The sequence below is a fragment of the Camarhynchus parvulus genome, chromosome 12, assembly GCF_901933205.1.
Source record: "Camarhynchus parvulus chromosome 12, STF_HiC, whole genome shotgun sequence".
NCBI lineage: Eukaryota > Metazoa > Chordata > Aves > Passeriformes > Thraupidae > Camarhynchus > Camarhynchus parvulus.
Genome location: NC_044582.1, coordinates 17,017,097 through 17,037,766, shown reverse-complemented (window position 1 = coordinate 17,037,766; position 20,670 = coordinate 17,017,097). Strand labels below are relative to the sequence as shown.

At 42.1% G+C, this 20,670-nt stretch overlaps 1 protein-coding gene across 1 annotated transcript in view; it reads left to right on the top strand.

Annotated features, from left to right (window-relative positions):
• PDZRN3 (PDZ domain containing ring finger 3) overlaps positions 1–20,670 on the top strand; it is a 129,704-nt gene that overhangs the window by 5,117 nt on the left and 103,917 nt on the right. The window contains exons 2-3 of the mRNA XM_030956917.1: positions 1,806–1,892; positions 3,011–3,118. Of these exons, the coding sequence (XP_030812777.1) occupies positions 1,806–1,892; positions 3,011–3,118 (195 nt within the window). The remainder of the gene's footprint in view (positions 1–1,805; positions 1,893–3,010; positions 3,119–20,670) is intronic.

Genomic DNA, 20,670 nt, shown 5'->3' with positions numbered 1-20,670 from the left:
AATGTTGTAATTGTTTTTTGATTGTTGTAATTGATTTGCCTTCCTAAATAGGGATAATAGAAGGAAACAGTCATGCTAGCATGTGCTTGTCTTTCAAATCCAGAATCATCAGTCCTTGAAAGTGGTCCCACAGGACTGGAAATTTGTTCCTTGAAATCCTATCTGAGGTCTGGGTCTGTAGACTTGCAGGGAAATAGATTTTACTTCATTTTTCACTTCTCTTCTGGGTACCTGGTTCTCACTGCTGCCAAGTGCAGGCGGATTCGAATGAAATCAGCCAGAGTTTGTTCATGTTCCTCTGTATCAGGTCCAAGTCTATTTATGAGTGGATCATTAGGGAAGATAATGATCAGAAAGTGACGTTGTAAAGCACATTCCAGGTGGGGCTGCTGGTGCAGTTCCCCCAGGAGGAGCTGGGAGTGTGCGGTCAGTGGAGCTCTGCCAGCTGAGCCTGCCAGGGAGCTGGGCTTCCTTATCATCCCCACATCTCTGGGAGTAATTCAGTAATCCAGGATTACTCTGACATTTTTTATGACTTTAATAGACATTAATATTTGATTGACAACTTCAAATTGACATGTTAGAAGAAAAATGCACAAACTGAAACCATCTGCCTTGAATTACAATGTAACTGTTGCAATTTTTGTCATTAATTGGTTATGAAAACCAGACTTTTAAGAGAACTTCCTCAAACTTTTTTTTGTGTTCATAACTTTTTCACCCCTTGGATAAAACAAAGAAAATGGTTTTGGAGGTAGAAAATTTCATCTGTATCTCTAGATGCACACACTGATCCTATTCTGATCTCTAAATGTTGTTATTCAGAGGGCTTTTTGTAGTGCTCTGCTGTAAATAACAGCACTAGATTGAGACTGAAGGGAGAACATTGTGAACATTTAGTTGTCTTTAACAGTTCACCCACTTAGTTTTGTCTTCATACAAGTTAATAGGCCTAAGTAGCATCCCTGTGTCATAAAGGGCATTTTTTAGGAGCTGGTGATTAGAAACAACTGGGATGAGAGACCAGGATAACAAAAATAACAAAATCTGTTCCCACAGCCCCCCACATATTACATGTCCTTCCAGTATATCTTTGTTGCATGCTGTTTGTCCAGAAAACTATTCACTGCAGAATTTCATATTTTAGGGGATTAACATAATGATTTTCAGTGATGGGAGATTTCTGTTTTGCTGGTCTTAAAACACCAGAGAAAAAAAATCATGCACAGCAGGTGCTGTGAATAGCAATTGCCATTCTGGGCCTGTGGCAAAATTTGTCACAGTTTTGTTTAATGCTGTTTTCTACAACTCTGCAGAGAATTTTGTGTTTGATACTGTTTAAAACGAGGTCACATAAAACAATGTCAGGTAGTCAGCAGGAGAGAGAGGCAATGCAAGGCTCCAGTCCTGAGGTTCAGTCCCCCCCAAGCACTGGGAAAGTCAAAGAGTTTGACTACTGGAAACGTGGAGTATTTTACATAACACATCACATATGACTGGGTCAAGTAGTTGCAGGAACCAGCACTGCATATAAACCCCTTCTGTTGCTGCTAAGTGTCTCAGTGTAGATCTCAATAAAAAAGACACATAAATCTTAGGGGAGGTTCTGCTGCTGGAGCTCAGTGGGGTGGCTGGAGCAGCCACTGGGAGCTGCAAAGTTATTCCAAACATTCGTCTCTAAACTACAAGGGGATTTTAACAAAAAATGAGAAACCAACCCAACAAAAAACCTGGGTAGAAGTATTCCCTGTGCTGTTTTACCCCCCAGACACCCTGTTTTGAGTGTGTTTGTCTGTTCTTTGCAGGGTGAAGAAACTAAAGCACTGACTCTGGTCCTTCATCGGGACTCTGGATCTCTTGGATTTAACATTATTGGTGGCCGGCCATGCGTGGTATGTTAATTGTTAAAATATGTTTGCCCTTTCCAGTTGGGGAAAGCATGTAGGTCAACACTTAGAGGAAAAATGTTGCTGACAAGCATTTGGTCCTCTTGGGATTCTTTCAGAGCAGTTCTTCCATTGAGGTTGTGTGGATGTCTATTAACCACGCTGCCTTTTTTCTCACTGTCTGTTCTTGAATCTCATCACAGCCAGCACCACTAATCCTAGTGCAGAGCCACTCCCAACATGATAAAACCCACCGTGTCTCTTTCTCAGACCCTACTGCTGTGAAGTTCATGGGTTGAGAGCCACAACTTTAGCCCCTTTCATTAAAAAAAAGAATTATTTACTCTCCTTTCCAGCAGAGACCCAGCAGCCCTGTGTGCAGGTGAAGGGATGGAACTTAAACAGTTTGGTTTTGAGTTCTGTGATTTCAGCAGATGTTTCCTGCACCACACACTCACTAATGTGTTTTCTCGGGATGCGTGTTGGCTGGAGCTGCTGCATATGACTTTAATTACATCAAGGAGTGGATTATACCTTGTCCTAGTAATTTAGAAAGTATTCAGAACTACTTCTTGGCTGCTCAGAAATCTGACATTAATCACGATTTATTCCTAGTGAATTCACTTGAAAGTTATTCTTTCTTTAGAGTCTTTCAACATTCTGAGACATTGTTCTGCACTGGTAGAAGAAGCACAATACACAGAAATATGAAAATACCTTGTTAGGTGTAAGGTGTTTTCATGGGTTTATTTTCAAGTCTCCAGAGCAAAAGCTGTGCAACTAAAAATGAAAATTGCACTGTTGTCTTATGTTTGATGTGCAAGCAGGCTGGGTCTCACTGGATTTTGCTGTGAGAACAATTGTAATGACAATTACTCCTGAGCTGGCCTAAGTCAAAGGAAAATGATTATGAAGCAACTAATTTACCTAATGGAAGCTCGTCCCTGGTTGCTTAATATTTCAAAATCAGAGTATCAGGTGTTCTCATTAGCACAAAGTAATTCCATATTAAGACATCAGTAAGACTATTTCTCTCAAATTACATGCACTGTTGTGACATGGACAAGCTTCAGCTGAGGGCAGATGAGAGGGACAATAATGTGTTCTCCTTTTCATCCTTGAAGGACAATCAGGATGGCTCATCCAGCGAAGGAATTTTTGTTTCCAAAATAGTTGACACTGGGCCTGCTGCTAAGGAAGGAGGGCTGCAAATCCACGACAGGATTATTGAGGTAAGAGAATACACTGCCTTTTAATAGTGCAAGCTGCAGCTCAGGTCCTCACGTGGCACATTTGCTGTGGGTTTGGGAGAGTGGACCGTGGTAAACACTGTCTAGAACATCTGTCTGTGAAAATATGCTGGGCTTGATTCAGTGCTGACCTCCAGGGCTTTAGGTATAGTCCTTCCCTAAATATAGAAACCAGATTATGGATGGTATGTGCATGTCCTGACTTACTGAGGAGCTCGCATCTCTCTGGTATGCCATAGATAGTTCTTCTTTAAGCTGTTGGAAACTTGGAAGTTATTTAGTTAAAACCATATGTGAAATATCTGTGGTGTAAAGCGTGATGTTGTTTTTCTTGGTATTTAAGTTTTGAGCAGTGAGGGAAAATTCCACTCTGCGATTTCTCTATGGTTTATCATAAACCTAAGTAACTCCTTTAATGTTGTTTGTGAGTTCTTACATTACTCAGATTGCAGTCTGAATTTCTCCTCATTTTGCCAAAGTCTTGACCTCAATAAAAAGCTCTTCCTGTGAAGGAGATGGTTGCATGAAACTTTTCTCTAAATTTGCAGCGAGCAAATTTCTTTTTTTTGGGGAGGGGAGAGAGAGCAAGAAAAAGTTTCATTTTCATGAAACAATGCAGCCTACGGAGAGTCAGTTCCCATTGTTTGGCATTTTGCAGTTCAAGAAAAAGTCTTCTTCACTTTCTTATTTTTGTAGGCTGCAGAAACTTTGAGAGTCTATTGTTCAAAAAGATAAGTGTGGTGTTTGTTGCCAAGGATATCATGGAACAGCCAGTTTCTCTAAGTAATGGAATTCCATTGCTCTTATGTTTTGCAAATGAGCAATAAACAGCTGTTAAGGATTTTCTGTTGGCAGGGGACAAAGTGTATTTGCTTTTTCTGGACTGTTATGGCAAATTGTATTCACAATCTAGTAAGGGTATAAAATATTAATTAAGTTTCTTCATATGGGAAAGAATGGAGCCACAGTAGCAGAACTATAAAAAGATAAGAAGCTGAGCTGTGAAATGATCCAGAGTTGCTCAAACCCTCTGTGTGATGTAAGGTAATTGCGAAAAGGTCTGGACAGTTTTGTGAGAACTCTTGATTTTGTTTGAGCTGAAGGTTTCCCATAAGCCTGAATTTCCCCACAGCCTCCTTGGAAAGCTGACATCCGTTTCTGAAGTAGTGCACAGTCACATAAACCAAACAACTGTATGAAAACCAAAACTTTGGGAGATCAAATGCGCCTGGGTTGGGAAATGTCCTGGTCCTGGTTCAGGCTCTGTGAGCTGTGGAATTGACCCTGGCTCACAGTGCAGGGCCAAGGGCAGCCAGCCCCCATGGGCTCTGCACCATCTGCTGCCTTGCAAGGGACCTCCTTCTGATTTTACTTTGTGCTCCTTCCTCACTGCTCCCCAAGCTTGGTGCTAGTGCAGGCTGAGGAAGGAGTCCCAGTCTGTGTCCAGAGGAGCTGAGGGACACGAGGGGACAGGCTGGGTGAGCTTTCCTGCCTGTCCCCTCCCTGGGGAGAGCCATGCCTGTGCCAGCAGTGTTTGTGCAGAGCCTTGTGCTCAGTTCAAGCTGCGTTTTCAGACAAGAGAGGAGCCCAGAACAAAGACATTAGAGGGATTTGTTGGATTAATAACACGCCAAGGGTAGCAGGAACCCATGTGTTGACATGGGGCTGACATGTGTTGACAGCTCTTGTTGTGCTGACCACAAACTCATTGTCATGTTCACTCTTCTCACCTCTAAATATACACAAAATGCTGATGAAAATGGAGCACATTGTTTCCCAAGGGTTGGCTTTGGGTGCCTCCAGAGCAGCATCTCACTCTGGATCAGGAGTGCCCTGTGGAAGCAAGCCCTGAGTGGTGCCCAGCTAATGTGGTTTGATTCCCACGGTGGAGCAGTCTCCAGGAGTGCTAATGGAATGCTTTTCTAGATAAATTCATTTGTTTCATGCAGCCCAGCCACTACAGGCATCCAGTTCACAGCACTAGACTGGAGTGCTCTAAAAGTGAGCCCTTTAAAACACAGATACTGTGGACACCAGCTCCTGAGAGCAGCTGTTTCATCCTGTGTTCCCTGCAGTTTATATTTAGCACATTTTATCCAACCTTGCTCTGGATAAGGAAAAAGGGGATGCCTCCTGCATCAAGGCATCTAAGTGAGCTTTATCATCCTGATGTCTAATTATCTTAGATAAGTGAAATACCTCTAAACAATCTAGGTGAGAATTAGTTATGGCCAGTGGTGGTGTCCTTCTAGAGGCAAGTTTTTTTATAACCTTCACACTGTCAAAGTTTTGGTTTGGGAGTTTGACTCAAAAATTATTTACAGATGTAGCTGTAACTGGGAGGACGCAGCTGGAGAACTTGGCACAGAGCAGAGCATCCTAGCAGGTCACATTTGCTTTCAAAGGCATAAAAAATGGTGAGGAAAGATGGCAACTTACTTCCCTAGAACTGAATTTAGCTATCTAGAGCTCCTTTAACTTGTCCATTCGATAATAAGGTTTTATGGATCATCAGCATGATTCTTCCACAAAGAATTCTTATTCCAGTATAAGATGCTGAGCATAACATCTCCCTAATTAATTCCAGCATCCATCACAGAGAATGTACAATGAAGTAAAACACAAATCATTTGATTTCCTTTTGGAAAATGTTTCTTTGCTGCAGATCTTCTGGTGGATGTGTTTTGGAGCACATATAAAATAAGAGTGTCACTTCTCATTTTCACAACTGCCACAACATTTCTAATTACTGAGCAGGGGTTAGGCAGAGTGAAATACAGACACATCAGGGCTGATAGCAGAAGCATTTTTTTATTGCTGCTTGCTTGCAAATTCTATCCCCTGACAATGTGATCCAGAGATAACCGTGGAATTATGTCAGAGATAATTTTTAAACATATTTTCCTTGTGTAATTTGGATTTCCTGTTCTGCATTTTTCAGAAGGATAAATGCAAAGTTAATCAGGTTTAAGAATTGACTTGAAGTTTCTTTAAAAACAATTTTTTGGCCCTTTTCAGATCATTGAAATAAGTAATTGTGCTGTGAGGTCTATTTTGCTACTTCTAAATGACAAAAACCAAGATGAATGTTGCATGGTCTGTACTACTCAGTCATCAGAGCAGCATGTGGCAAATACACAGAAAAAGCCTTTCTCTTGTATTTTCTTTTACAGAATCTGTTGAATACTGATATTTAGTGCCTACATATGACTATGAAGATCATGTTGTGGCTATTAACTGCTCAATAATTTCCCCTCCCTGTTCAATAATACCCTTACTCTGTAAATGGGTGATCTGAGGCACAGAGGGAAAGAAGTTCTAGAAGTTCTTGCCAGATTAGGGTTACAGATTTGGATTTTGGCGGTTTTGTAACTTCTCTATGTAAACCAAAGCTTCTTACCTGTATCTATTCTGAGATTTTTCACAATGACTTTAGGATTGAGGAAATCACAATTCTGAGAGATTTTCTCTGCTTTGACTACACATTTTTCATGCAGTTCTGTACTTGTACACTCAAAGCCAGCAGCTGATTTCAGCTGGTGATTTAGTGAGGTATTGTTAAGATGTTCCATAGCAAATTGCCACGTTAAAAACATGCTGAAACTATTGATTTTTTCTGCAAAGGAATTACTGTTCTCATAGATTTCATTTTTGTCAGGGTAACAAAATGGTCCGAATTTCCTCTCTCAACAGAAGTTGGTTCAGGTCCCAGCCCTGAATGCCTCTATGCAGCTGCTTGGCATTTCTTAAGACAAAATCAGATTTTCAGGGTTATTATTTTTAAGCCCATCAGCCCTGAAAGAGTATAAATTAAATCTGGCATTCTCTTCTCACTGACTGGTAAACTTGTTTGTTTAGCCCTGGGACTGCTGGGGAAGAAGGAGGCTTTTGAAAGGGCTGACTGCTGGCCACCTTAAAAAGTTTGCAGCACAATTAGGGCACTGTTGAGGTAGTCTAAGCTGTCACAGCCTTGCTGAAACCTGGAGGATTTATTCCATCTGGGACTCGCCCGGTGTTTCATGCTGCTCACAGGAAGGATCATTAGTTTAGGAGTTGAGAACACGTCTTAGTTCATTTGATTGATTTTCCCCAAAGCACACTCATGTGCTGCAAATTACAGGCTGCTTTTCCAGGACGTGCATTTCTTCACAGATTACACACGAGGACAATGAAACTTTTTAGCAAATCTCGTGGACGTACTAACAGAATTTGCCGTTTGCTGCCTGTTCGCCCTGCTGTAAGTGTGGTGTTTTGGCAGAGCCACTTTCTGCTCACAGGAGGGGGCTAGGTGGATTTCAGGGAGATTAATTTGGTAGCTGTGTTCAGAGCACAGCCTCTGAGAAGTCACATCAGCACAGAGGAATCCATCAGCCACAGAGGAATGGCAGGAAAGGACACTCTGGCAGGAGCAGGGTGAACCTTTCCCTGCCAGTGACACAAAGTGAAGCGAGGGTGGCTGTAAAACTGAGTGAATGAATAAAAGAAGAAGCATTCCTTGTGGTCTGGTGGTGCGTGATGGTCTCGTTTTTCCAGCAGACTGAGCCTGTGGCTGAAAGGGCTCAGTGTGCTGCTGGTCTGGCTGCACTGTCACTGCACACTGCTGCTGCCCTGCTCACCTATCACCGCTCACAGGCGGCTTCCACAGATGATCACTCCATAAAATTACTGTCTGAGCACCACCTTCCATTCCTGATTTGCTGGTGAGCACTTTTTAAAACAATGCCAGCTTTAGCAGGATAATCCTAAGCCTGCAGCTCCTCGCGGGACGCTCGGTGCCAGCTGAACCCTGACAAGGATATGGATTAAACAGAATTGTCCTGAATGGAAAACTCAGCCCTGCCAACAAGATTTACTGTGCAGCTCCATACACTCAGGAATTAATTTTCTAGAAGAAAACATTTTCAGACAGTGACTTAAAATTGGCTGTTGCAGTTCCTGCCAGGACACGCAAGCACATGAGAGCATTTGTGGGGAGCGAGCGCGGCGGGGCAGCCACTGCAGCTCCAGCACAGTCAGCTCTTTCCAGCTCTTTTTGCAGTTTATGCTCCCAGAAAACTTTCCAAGGCCTTTTGTCCATATCTGCCAGTGGTGTCTCACAAAGCAGCATCGTGCCTGTGCTAAAACATAGATCCCACAGCTGGGGAGAAAGGGAGGAATAATAACAACCCGGAGAGGAAAATGTAAATGAAAACAGGCAGCCTTGGTTATCGCTGCATTTTTTCCTCTCATAAATTTATTTCCCTGATTTCATACCAGCACTGCAGGCTGAGCTGTGGCAGGGAGGTGGGGAAAGCAGGGGGACGAGCCAGAGAAGCAACCAAAGAGGTGCAACAGGATTTCTACACTAAATACTGTAATATTGTTCTTCCCACAAACAAAACCATAAAAAATTGGATGGAATGAAAATGTAAGTGTTGCAAATAAAAAAAGCAATGTTGTTTCAAATATTATGGACCAACAGTCTCTGACCTGCCGGCTGCAGAGCTCAGGTTGTAAGCACATTTCATGCTGCAACTTTTGAAAAGGTCCTGTGTGGGTTCCTCTCAAATTTCCACAGCATCTTATTCCTTCTTCTTTTTAATAGAAGTCCACATCATGCTGACCCTAAGCATAATGTGGGCATTTTGAATCTGTGGAAGCTTAGAATATTGGTCTCAAGGGCGTGTTGAATGAATAAGAGGTAATTAAGTTATCAAAAAAAGCTCTCTTAAACTCAGAATAGATCCCTTATGCATAACACATCTTAAATTAATGGCATTATGGTTTGGAGTCCTTTCTCCCCTGCACTTCCCGTCCACTTTTGCTTTCCTTGCTCACACAGTCTTGAAAACAATCATTTCAGTCTTTAGCCAGCATGAAACCTCTGCCAAAAACCATCAGTGCTCTCGAGATGGGGACCATGACAACTGTGCACAAACCAGGAAAATAATTGCCACTGCTGGAATTGGGAGGAATGCCAAATTTTTTCTGGGATGGAGCATCCACAGTCCTTGCAGAGAAGTTAAATAATGTTGCTCATGTTTGTGTTGGAATTGCAGTTAAACAGGAAATTGCTCTTGAGAAAAAGGAGAATCAATTATGAGGAATTTGCTTTCCAGGTTGGATCCTCTTGCCTCAAACTTTGCATTACTGTAAGGTTGGAAAAATTGGGAGAAAAGTCCTACTGATACAGTGCTCTAAAACACAGTGAAAGTCACAGATTATTTAGCAAATGTTGTTTCTCTTTGGTGTGGTTAACTTGTTTGGGACCACAAGGAGCAGGACTGGAGAGGAAACGCAAACTGCTTTGATGATTTCCAGTCAAATCTCAGATGAAGTCAGGGACTCACTGCACTGACTCCTGTGGAGGTGAATTCCCTCATCCATCCTGCCTCAGCTGTGTTTGCCATTTTCTGCTGAAGCAATCCTTGCTGATTGCCTGGATGATCCAGCTCCTGGTGGGTGCCTGCCTGCCTTGGGTGAGGCAGGGAGAGGTTGTGCCAAGCCTGGTGTGGCACCTGCAGGCTGCAGGTCAGCCCTGCCTCAGCACCTGGGACAGTTTGTGATGAATTCAAAATACAAACCACCTATCAATCTAGAATTTGGGTTAGGAGCTATTACTCTGTCAAAGAAGTGAAAAATAGCTGGTTCATCCTCTGTAGCTCATCAGAGGGAAACATGTCCGACTCCAACAAATGTTGGGCCATTTTAAAGGATGCTCATACAGCATATAACAATGGGACAATTTAATCTTTTCCTTTGTGGTGCAATTTCTTGCATTTTAAATCCTCTCATCAGCTTTCCACATTTCAAGCCAAACCATTATGATTAACTGTTAGGTTTTATTTTTAGATTTTTGAACGCGCTGAGTCTTTTTAGAGAAAACACACAGAATGTCCTATCAACTATTTTCACACATTTGGTATCATAATTGGGCAATCAGGCACAATCATCCTTTATTTAGTACGTATGTGGCACATTACCATGCCAGTTGGGTTAAAGATATGCATGAAATAAGTGCAAATTAACTGACAAAAGGAGCAAGCTCAGACCAGCTCTATCAAAAGGCACTTGAGCCCCATTTGCATAATTCTTCATTTGGAATTAAAAACGGAATTTGTTCAGCAAACGTGAAAAATGCCAAGTGTGGGAGAATGACCCAGTCTGCCTGGGGATCCCAAATCCTGATCCTGCAGCTCAGCCCTGGGGAATTTGGGTGGAGGAGGTTTTCTTCAGAACAAGAGCATGGTGCTGTTCTGGTGAGAAGCACTAAGTCTCTCCTGCCTGGTGATCTTTGTAGTTTTAATGACAAATAAAGAGTTTAAAAGTAAACAAAATCGATTCCAGTGCTGGGTGTGGGGGTTTTTGTTTTATCAAAGTTGCCAAATGTGGGTATGGTAAGACAAGAAACACTCCAGCCAGGAAACCTGGAAAAGGAGCGTGCTCAATAGAAGTTTATCAAATGTACTCTAGCAAATTGTATGGCAGTTATGGCTTTAGAGTCATGCTCTCCTTCATACATGAGGCTTTTTTCCTTTGCTTAATTAATTTATTCTTTACCCTATGAAAAACTATCCACAATTAACTGCAGTTCTGGGCTTGAAACACTGAGAGGTGACAGCTTATCAACGTTGGGAATTGAGTTCCACCATTGCTGACTGCTGCTTTACTTTCTGCATGTTTTGCTAAATTTCAAAACAATGTAACCTGACTACTTTATGTTCCACTACAAAGTGCAACTATAGGTCTTGTAAAGTTTTTAGGCTCTCATAAATACAAGTGGGACTGGGCTGACAATAATAGCAGTTGAAAAATTTTGCTTCACCACCGAGGCTTTTAAATGAAAACAGTATTTTCCTTTTAAGACTTTTATTGTACATATTTAGTATCCAAAGTAAATTTGTGTTGTGTTAGCTTTCATATAAAGGAATGCCATCTTTCAAGAAGCTTCTATCTGTAAAGTCTTGTATCTCTGAAGGGAATTTACCTCTGGAAGGGGAATTTGGGTTTTAAAGGCTGTGTGGGGGAATATTCCATCCAGGAAGGAAATTTGAGTCTTTGGGGTGAAGGAGGAGTGGTCCAGGAGAGTGATGTGGGCTGAGCAGTGAGTGGTGGAGACACATCCCATCCCTGTGTGCATGACAAGGGACATCCATTTGGTGAGGGACCAGGGCATTCCTAGTCCCAAAGAGTGCAAATGGTGCAAGTGTCTTATCTCCAGCTTAAATTGTGCACTAAATGTGCTTCAGCTGTGTGAAGCAGGGGGAAAAGAGGCAGAGTATGGAAAACAATATCTTTTGTTAGTGCAAGCCCTTTTTCTATAGTCTATTTAAGCCTGCTGATAAAATACTCCTAGAAAAAACCACTAATTTCTAGATCCCTTATTGTAGGACTGGACCTGTGGCTCTCAGGAAAGGCATTCCCTTTCCCACTGGCACAGTTATCATCCACAGCCCCAGAGGAGTATCCACATTAATTATATGCTCCATTTAACAGCAGTACAAAATTAATCCTGTTTGGACAGAGATTAGATGCCACATGAAGAGCCGTGTCTGCTCTCTCCAGCGTGGTGAATTTTATCTCATAGCGTTTGCATTTAATCTTTATTATTTTTTGCCATCAACCACACGACTTTGAAGGGCACAAAAGTGCAGAGCTGAGAGCAAGGAGCAGGTTTGGGGATGGAGCCTGACTCAGTTTAATTCCTGCACAGATTTTCAAAGGCAGGAGCCACAGGTGCTCAGCCCTGGGAAATACCACAAGGCTGTTGGGAGGAATCCCATCTCCAATTTTATCACACAGAGTAAAATCACGGGGTGCTTCCAAGGATCATGGCATGGCTGGGTTTGGAGAGGAGCTTTGGAGAGCAGCTGATCCAGCCCTTGCTCCAGCAGGGTCAGCCAGAGCCTGGACCCAGGGCCACGAGTCTGCCTGGGGGGAATGAAAGCTCACACACATCCTGCACCTGAATAGTCCTTTGGGCTGAGCAGGAATTTGAGCTGAAAACTGGTAAATATTACACATCTGCTTGATTGATTGGATGAATATGAGAAAGAAACCAGCAACAGGAAGGGAGAGTGAAAATGTTTCCTGAACCATTTGAAGGTGGGGGGAAAAAAAAAAAAAAAAAAAAACAGAACTTTTTAGTGCTATTTTTTTTCCTTCTCTCAGTTCTGCAGGCCTCCCAGCTCAGGAAGATTTAGTTTACTTCTTAAAAGGTCTTGCTTATAAAGCAGACCTTTTTCTGGCTCTGGCCAGCTCTAATAAAAATTAGCAGTAACTTTAGCAGCTGCCATACCACATGACTGCTTGGAATTGCATAACTTCTTTTTCCTCCTAAAGAAACACACAAAGATCATCTGATCTCCACCCTTGCAGCCTTCTCCAAAGTGTTTTCCTCTAACTTGATTCCTAAACAGAAATCTTTTTCTCCTTTCTTTTAACAAGCCTCTTTTCTCAAGTCCAAAATCTGACAGCAAATGGTGAGGGGCTCTGGGCAGAGCTTTCATCAGTTAAGTGAATAAGGTGATTATTTGGATTTTTGTTACTTCGAGCTCTGTTACTGTTCATAAGCAAGAAGGCATGCCATGGACAATAAAGATATTTATTTATGGGGATTTAGGGCCTGTATTTCTGGGAGCATGGGTTTGGATGGAGGAGCACTGTGGTTTGCCAGGGTGATGGTGGGAAGGACAAGGCTTCCCTGGCCACTCTGGATGTAAACTGGACACAGACTCTTGGCTCCGACCAGGTCCTGTTTGGAAATCCCCAAGTACCCAACCTGATCTGCCGACAGAGGGATGGAAATTGGAAATTGAAAATTGTCAGCCTTTTCTAGATGTGTGACATATGGAGATGGAATTGCTCTCCGCCTAATTGTGTTTCCCTTTAGCAAAAAAAACCTCCCAAGTTGATAATCTTCATCAAAACCTAAGAACAAATAACCCCTTTTCTGTACAGCACTTTTTTTCCCAAGCAACTTTCTTGCAAAGGAAAAAAAAAATTGTTTTGTCAGGATACTCCACTGACTGCATATTTATTTATCCCTCCCTTGCAGCTCATTCAGAATTCATTCCTATTTTGTAAGTCTTAAAGAAATCTCCTGTCTGTAGTTACAGGGAAGGCTTAAATGATTGAATGAAAAAAAAACCCCCATGTGTGCCAGACTTTTTAAAGCTTGCTTCATCCTAAATGCAAACAAACAAAGCCAGGTGATGATAATATCATGGAATATGAGATGTTGCTGAAAAACCAAGCCTGCTGGCACCCAGGGGAGCTCTGGGAGCTGCACCTCCTGGAGCCTGTCACTGCCTTGCACCCAGCAATGTTCCCATAACTGAGCTCAGCCAGTTCTCTTAACCACAATAAAACAGGAACAATGTGAATTTATGTAATTCTCACTTTTGGATTTTCTCTGCTAGCTTGTCAAGAGCCCTGACTCTCGTTTTGGAGTGCAGGTCTGGCCCCTTGGGTGCTGGGGATGAAGAGGGGCGCTGAGCTGTGTTAGCTGCGCTCGCAGCTCCGAGCTCTCCTGCTAGCAGCTCTCGTTTTAATGTCACACAGCCAGCCCTGTGATTCCTTCCCACGTTTGAAGGAGCCAGTACATACTGAGCCACTTCTTTTTAATCCAACTTTTCATTGTTTCCCCTTCATTTTGGCCTCCTTCTTCCCCCTTAGAACCCTTGTAGGCAAAGTTTCCTCTGCAGCAGGGGAATCATTCACATTTCTATTACAAACCCTTCTCTAGCAACGAGAACCTCCTCCTTCACTTTTAGCCACTTTTATGTCCTGCTGCTAATTAAAATGCTCTCTGTCTTTCTCTGCTTCTAAGTTGACCCAAAAGCAAGTTTTTTGCCCCGTTTTTGGCATTTGCAGACTTGGTGAGGAGCTGATGTTAAAGTGAGCTCAAACCAAGGGTGGCAGGGAGAGCAGTACAGGGTATTTCAGCCTCTCCAGGATATTTAGCACATCTGCAGGCTTTGCAGCCCACTGAGGGCCACTTTCCCTGCTCTGGCACTGCAGTCCAGCTCCTTTTCCCAGCCTGCCTTCCCCAGACCCTGCTGTGGTTCTTTGTTAGACACCCAAACTCACTGGATTAATGGGAAACACTTCAGTGACTCAGTACCTCAGTGGCTTTTTTAGTGACTTCAGTGTTTCAGAAGTAGGAGCTGGGAGGCTGAGAAGATGCTGTGAAGTTTCTTTTGGGATGAAATGAATTTTGTGCATAATCTAAGAGAAAAGCCCTCCAGACTGGAGTGACACTCAGTCATTTAAACTTTCTGCTTGCTTTGAATGCTGTGTTACAAGTTGAACAGACTCACAGAACAAAGGAACCAGAGCTAAGATGATACACCTGTCACTGCCTCTGTCCCTTTTGTCCCAAATAACTAAAAATAACTTGCTTTCCTTTTGTTTATCCCCTTGCCTGAGGTGCTCTTCAGTATGAACATGATGCAGAGGCCGGTGCTCAGCTCCTGTTTGTGTCTGATTGCAAGGACTGAATTCCCCTCCTTTAGAAAACCTTTGGAGAAAAACTAAGCCCAAAAGCTTTTAACTGCTTAGGAAGTGTTTCAGGAAAAAATACAATTATCATGGCTGCTTCAAGGGAGTTGTCACTGAAGCGATAAACCATGGTAGAATTTGCTTATCCTTGTAGGAAAATGCAAATTAAGGCTATAAATGGAGGTCTTGGGAAAGGTCCTGCCTGCTTTTTGCCACCAGGCTCATAACCACCCCCAGTCATTCATGTTCTGAGGCAATCAGGTGATGTACATCATCTTGTGCAGGGGCAAAAAGGACTGGGAGGTTAAATGTGCAAGTGAAACATGCTGGAAGAACAAATGCCTTTGTTTGTATCAATCCTTCACGTGTTAATCACTTGTTAACTGCAAACCACAACATTTCAAGCCAGGCAAGGCCTTTCTCCAAGGAAATTGAGCTGGGTGGCCTGGGATAGTAGGATGCTATTTAAAAGTCGCTAAAAATTGAAAGGCAAACGCTGCCCTGAAGTCATGAGCACAACAGATGAATTTGATATCTGTCTAGCTGAAGTCAGCAGTGAAGATTTCACTGAGGGAGTTTTTGGCAACTGATGGCCACATTCATAAAGTCTGTTCTAAGCTAGGGATAAAAAGTAAATTTACAACTCTTTATTGGAACTGTTACTGGAGGTTCTGTGCAAGCCTATGGGATCTGTAGGTGAGCAGACACCCCTGGGATAAAGCTGCCCCGTAAATTCTCTATCACAGTGGGGAGACTGAAGCATGTTTTATATGTTCAGGCTGAGGGGGGGATTTGTTTTACTACAGCCAAAGTTGCTACTTATTTGCCTAAATTAAAGGATATGCATTAGATCAACAACAACTGGAGTCTTAGGCACTGCTCAGTGTCAGAGTCCAGAAACATGGGAAAATAATGTAGAAGTGACAATTTCCCTGATCTATAACAGGCACAAATGTATTTTCCATCTATTTTGAATACTTAAAACATTAACTCATCTTTGGAGAATCCAAATTGTGGTATTTGACACTTGAGAAGAATTTTATGGAAAACTGACAGATTTTCAGTTCAGTCTCCCACTTTGTAACAACACAGTTGTTGTAAACAGCTCCATTTCTGCTTCCTTCAGTTCCTAACATCCACATTTGCAACTGCTTTTATCCTCCCAATAAACCAGATTTTCGACAGGAGAAAGTGAACCACAATGTATTATGTTGCTGCCTAAGTATTACATATTTCCTTTTTAAGCAAATGAAATGCAGCATTATCTTAATGTCTGAAAATGAAAAACATTGGGTTTTGGGGTTTTTTTTTCCTTTTTCAGAATATCCCTGTTATTTTGTTACAGTGCAGTCATTTCTAGTCCTGATTTTAAATTTTGATTTCTGTCATTAACTGCAGAGTAAATACAGGCTTGGAGCCTGAAGTAATGACTTTGAAACACACTGACTTCTACCACTCTTAGTGATTTAGAGAGACATCAGGCTTGTGTTATTGTCAGGCATCCAAGTTATTTAAAATTACTTTTCTCTGAATGTAAATTTTTTGTGCATGTCATGATCTAACTAGATTTATTCTATTCAAGTTTATAGTTCAGCTCCACAGTTAAAAGTTTTCTTTTGCTTGGATGTACAAATTCAACAAATTCTAGATCAAGGTCAGTTCTAAAGCTCCAGTTTATTTTGGTTGCTCTCTCCCAACCATTACTTTGTCCATCATTTAAATTGCCTTTGGATTAAAGTATTTTGTGATATCAAAACACGAGGCATTTTAGGCATTAAGAGCGCTGAGCGTATCTCTGAATCACAAATGGGCCTGATTTTTGTTTTTCTTTATCCTGTACTGTGTCAGACGGAGGATTTCCTACCGTTGTTTGGGGAAGGAAAGCTGGAGCTGGAAAGGAAAGCGTAAAACTGATTGCCTGATGGTTTCGTGTTACAGACCACCTACCCTGAGAGGGGAGTCACTGAAATGCTGAAGGAGAAAAAAACCATAGAGCCCAGCAACAAACAAATAAGGGAAAGCTTAGTGGAAAATTAGTGGAACAATAAAATATGATTCCATTTTGGTAACACTTTGGTACTTGGAATAGCTTTACGTGGGAGAAAATGAAAAGCAAAAGGAGCCACTTAAGGGAAAGCCATTAGACAGACATTTAGAGACTTTCTGGACAGACTTAATATAACTTTATACAGTTAACTTGTTATAAAATCTGTGTATATTCAGATGTTGTCTTACATAATTCCTTGACTTTCCAGTTAAAAGAAGGGAAAATAAGTAAATAAATAAGGAAGGGAAAGAAAACAAAGCGTGCATCTCTCCAGAAGAGGATTTTTTTAGGGCAAGATGTTTTAAATTCTTTTGGGACCAAAACAAGCAATTTATCTAGAAACTATTTATAAACTATTTTTATAAAGTCCCCGTTATGACAAATAGCTGTATCTTAGCTTCAAATTCACTTCTGGATGAACTGTTTAAGTTTATTCACATTCATCCTTAAATAATCTGGTTTGCTTTGGGGCATTGTGTACAGTGCATTCTACACACATCTGATTAAGGGGCAGCTCTGTCCCTGGGGGTCCTGCTCACCTCCAAATCATAGATTTTCCCAAAATAGGAGAATCTGACTGCAAAACCACAGATTGGTGTGGAGCACTGAACTCGACGCAGAGCATTACCACAATCAGTTTAGGGCATTCAGCTGAGTGCATTAAAAACTTTAAATAACACAGAAATAAAAGCCAGAAATAAACAGAAATAACACAGAAATAAAAAAAGCTGTCATCTGAAGTTGGAAGTTCACTGAGAATATTTTCCAGAGACAACAGCTACACCTCACTGCTGTTTGTCTGGCTGCTGAGCTTCCATGAGAACACTGGGGAGGAATTTAGAGGGGAATAAAACCTTTTATTCCCGAACACATTTATCTCCATCCCAGTCACTGGGGAATCCAAGAGCACAAGTGCAGAGACCAAGTGGACACATCCTGGCTGCTGGAACAGGCTCTGCTCCTGTGCTGCAAGCCAGCAAGAACTGAGAGAGTTCTTGCCTTGGTAACCCGGAGGGGATGAAATTTGGGTTGTGGTCTCTTCTTTTGGGGTGAGCCTGAATCCATCTATTGTTTCGTGGGAGAACAGCTGCAGGGGACACCAGGGAAGGTTGCAGGAGGAAGGAAAAGCTGATTTTTCTTCAAGATGGAGCTGAAGGTTTTCTGGTTAAACAGATGTTCCTGCAGTGGCTGTTGTGTACTGATAGAATCAGTTATCAGCCTGTAAAAGCCAATAGGTTCAATGAAGCAAAATGATGTCCAATCCATTTTAAGAGGCAGCAGGGCAAATTTCTCACCTCACCCACTTAAACCAAGGTAAGATTTCAGTTATAAATCAAAATGGCCATTTCTGCCCTGTCAGGAGAGGAAGAATTCCCCAGGAGCAGCTGCCAGGCTGCTGTGGAGGCTCACACTCACTTTCCTTTCCAGGTGGGGACTGGGATTGTTTCAAAGATCCCTTTTTAAGAGACCCCTCTCACTGAGCCCTGGGATGTGGAAAGACACTGGAAACTGTTTTGAATCCTTGCAACAGGTGGTTAGAGTCAAACTGCAGTACAGAAAAGTTGTAGTCTTTCCAAGGTTTTCATTTTAGCCACATGAATTATTTCTCATTTAGCGAGAAAGGAGTTGCAGCAAGTTGTGCACATAATTTCTATTTGCTTTTTCTAATAAGCAGCCAGGGCAAGGGTGATTTCTGTTCTTTCTGCCTCAGAATGTGTTTGAGCAAACAAACATCTCATCTCACATGCAACAGCAGCACAATGACCAGATGTCTTGCTTATGCTTTAAAATATTTTTGTTCCAGTCCATAGATGAAATTCTTTCCACTTTAAAAATGTTCAGCTTGAACTTGGGCACTTAAAGGATTCCTGATGACAGAGCTGGATGAGCCAGCAAGATACACATTCTTCTCAAGGGCTTTCTTACACTGAATTAATATCAGTTCCTTTCATGGCCTGAGGTGAGACTGTAAAATTTTCTAAGGTTTCCTCTGTTGTTTTCATTGTTCCTGTGGATGGAACCAGATTTGGGCCTCAAGACCCAGCAAGAGCAGAACTATTGCCTAAAAACTGAACTAGGGCTGCCCTGTAGAGTCAGAGGGGTTTGAAGAATCTCTATTCCTACTTCTTCCAGGAATATAAGAATGTACTTTAACAAATACACATCCGGAATTGTCCCGTGTAAAGGTTTCGTGGTTCTTTCTTGCAGTGCCCACTGTCAGCTCTGAAACCCACACAGTCCATGTGTGAAATCCTTATGAAAAAAGAGTTGTGCTCATTTCTATCATAGTTCACCCAGCAGTGCCCTCATGGAATACCTGCAGCTCTCACAAATCTTCCCTGCTGCAGTCAGCACAGCCACACTGAATCTGCCTTTTCCAGCGGAGGAGGTGGGAGAGGAAAATGATCAAACACTGGTAATAACAAGAGGCTGCTAAAATTAATTGTGTTCCTACTGCCAGTGCTGAATGGAGAAATGAACTGAATGGAGCAGAACAGACTTGAGCAACAGGAGGTAAATACCAGTGTTTTACAGAAACATCAAATATTTGACAGTTTTACAGCCAGCCTGTTATTCCTGACAACTGCTGCACTGGGATAAAGAGCCTTTGCTCTTCCCATTTCTGGCTTTCTCACATCCTCAGAGCAGCTCATGCCTGGAGGAGGTGCTGAGAATCAGCTCTGTGTCAGTGCCAGGGGCACCTGAGGGGTTTGGACTTCCTCAGGTTCATTTCAGCAGCTCACCAGACAGAAAACAGGGCTGCAGTGGGGTTGTTTCACACATCCTGCACTGGAGAGGGTGGGCACCTCTCTGTCCTCCTCAGCCTCTCACCCACCACAGAACATTCACACAGAATACAGAATCCAAGGCTGGGGCTCAGCATTTGTTATTGTCACTGTGGCAGTGCCTGGGGACCCTCACAGAAATCAAATCCCCATTGTCACCTGAGTTTATCTCAAATAAAAGCATAAATATTCAAAACATAAATACTCAAAACCATAAAACCATAATAACATCAATATTCAATAACATTCATCAGGGCAAAGCTAAGAGGGGTTATGTCACAATTGCTGTCAGAAATGACCCACAAAAACTCAATTTACCCCCTTCCATGGGCTGGGACCCCAAGCCTTTAGTCCAGGGAGTGATTTAACCACAAAGGCAGCAGCTTCCCTTGGAGGGGGAATAAATCCACCATTGTAATCCTCTCCAGGTTCAGTGCTGCTCCTGGGTATAGATGGAAGCTCGTGGTAGTTTCACAGTGCCTTTGTCTAGACTAAGATTTAAATAGATAATTCTAAAAATTCAATGTATGACACATGTGACATAAATCACTGTATGCTGAGCTAGGCAGGGGAGGGATTAGGGAGGCATCACTTTCAGTGTGACCATCTGAGCCTGTATTAAAGTATAGATCACACCTACACTGGGGTTTTGGGTTTTTTTTGTTGGTTATGCTAGACCAGACTAGCTAACAGGTCTAACAGAATTGGAATCAGTGGAATCAGGGCACAGCATAAAGTGACAGAAAAATGAACAGAGAGAAAATTAGGGAAAATATCCCTTCATTAATAACAGAATGTTTTTTAGAATTTCACTCATCCCTAAAATGTAAATCAGTTACCTTGAGACCAAGAGAGCAGTAAGAAGTCTGAGACAAAACAGGGATCTTTTCAGAAATGTCTTGAAAACAAATACTTAGATTGCAAAAGTACTTCTTGAGCCACTGCTAGAGCACCTGCAGTTCTATACCCCATAAACAATCTATACCTGCATTTCCATCATCAATGGGAAGCACCCATGATCTGGATAACAGCTGCTTAAAATTGCAATTTTATTAAAGCTTGGTTTATCCATGAATTATGTATTCAACTATAGCTTGCTATATTTGATTGGTTCTAGCAACAATTAATACTACTCCTTTAAATAAAAAGCACAATGTGCATCAGTGTCAGATGGAAAAGCATTTATTCTGTGTGTACCTGAGTCCCAGAGGGAGATTGGG